At 59.4% G+C, this 1072-nt stretch overlaps 1 protein-coding gene across 1 annotated transcript in view; it reads left to right on the forward strand.

Moving 5' to 3' along the window:
• The window catches only part of vars2 (valyl-tRNA synthetase 2, mitochondrial), a 23765-nt gene that overhangs the window by 3067 nt on the left and 19626 nt on the right, over positions 1–1072 (forward strand). Inside the window, exons 2-3 of the mRNA XM_048616519.1 lie at positions 361–451; positions 795–922. Of these exons, the coding sequence (XP_048472476.1) occupies positions 361–451; positions 795–922 (219 nt within the window). The remainder of the gene's footprint in view (positions 1–360; positions 452–794; positions 923–1072) is intronic.

Below are 1072 nucleotides of genomic sequence, written 5' to 3' on the forward strand. Positions count from 1 at the left end.
GAAACAGACCCTTCAGTCCATGCTGACCATGTTCCCAAACTAAACTAGTTCCCACCTGCCTGCTCCTGGCCCATATCCTTCCAAACCTTTTCTATCCATGTACTTATCCAAATGGCTTTTACATGTTGTTACTGAACCCGTGTCCACCACTTCCTCAAGAAGTTCATTCCACGCGTGAACCACCCTCTGTATTTGCTCCCAGGATGGTTCTCTGGGCTTGACATGGCATTGGCTTGTTGAAGGGTTGGGGGGTGGGGTGGGGGTGGTGGTGGGGTACACACGGAGGGGGTGGTGGTGGGTGAGTTTCGGAAGTGAATAGCCACCTCGCTAACTGTGTCCGTTTCTTCACGATCCTCACAGCACCTCGTGGGGAAGAGACTGCGCCATCCCTTCACGGGCCGTCTGCTGCCTGTCCTCGCTGACGTGCTGGTCGACCGGGAGATCGGCACAGGTAACGGCTCGCGGCGAGGTCACAGGTCACCGGGGTGGCTGGCGGGGGTGGAGGGATCCAGAAACAGACGGGGTTGGGGGGTGGAGTGTGCGTGGCCTGGGGAATCCAGAGGTTTGGGGGGGGTGGGGGTTTGTGGAATCCATGAGCCCAGACTGACCCGGGACGCTGTGGGGAATGACCCCCTGACCCTGCCCTAACCCTGCGATGCCCCTGGCCATGTTGAGTTTAATTTGGATACGTAATGGGGGTCAGTCGTGTTGCCATTGGTTAATTAGCGGGTACCCTCGTGGTCGCTCCCGTCCCTGCCTGCCCGCTAAACCCCTTTGCCCCCTGTCTGTGACAGGCGCTGTCAAGGTGACTCCTGCTCACGACCACACCGACTACGAGCTCAGCGTTAGACACCAGCTCCCGGTCATCTCCACCTTCAACGAGGACGGCACCATGGCAACCGAGGCTGGGCACTGGCTCCAGGTACAGCAAACCGGTTCCCCCACCCCACCCCCCCACACACACTCTGCAATCTCTTGTTTATTTCAACCCTCCACAAACTCCCCACTGCCCTCTGGCCCTCGTTTTCCCCGGCCCACACTGCCCTGGCCTCCCTCCTGCCCTCGGAGCATG

This window comes from Rhincodon typus, chromosome 35 (genome assembly GCF_021869965.1).
Source record: "Rhincodon typus isolate 14 chromosome 35, sRhiTyp1.1, whole genome shotgun sequence".
NCBI classification, from domain to species: domain Eukaryota; kingdom Metazoa; phylum Chordata; class Chondrichthyes; order Orectolobiformes; family Rhincodontidae; genus Rhincodon; species Rhincodon typus.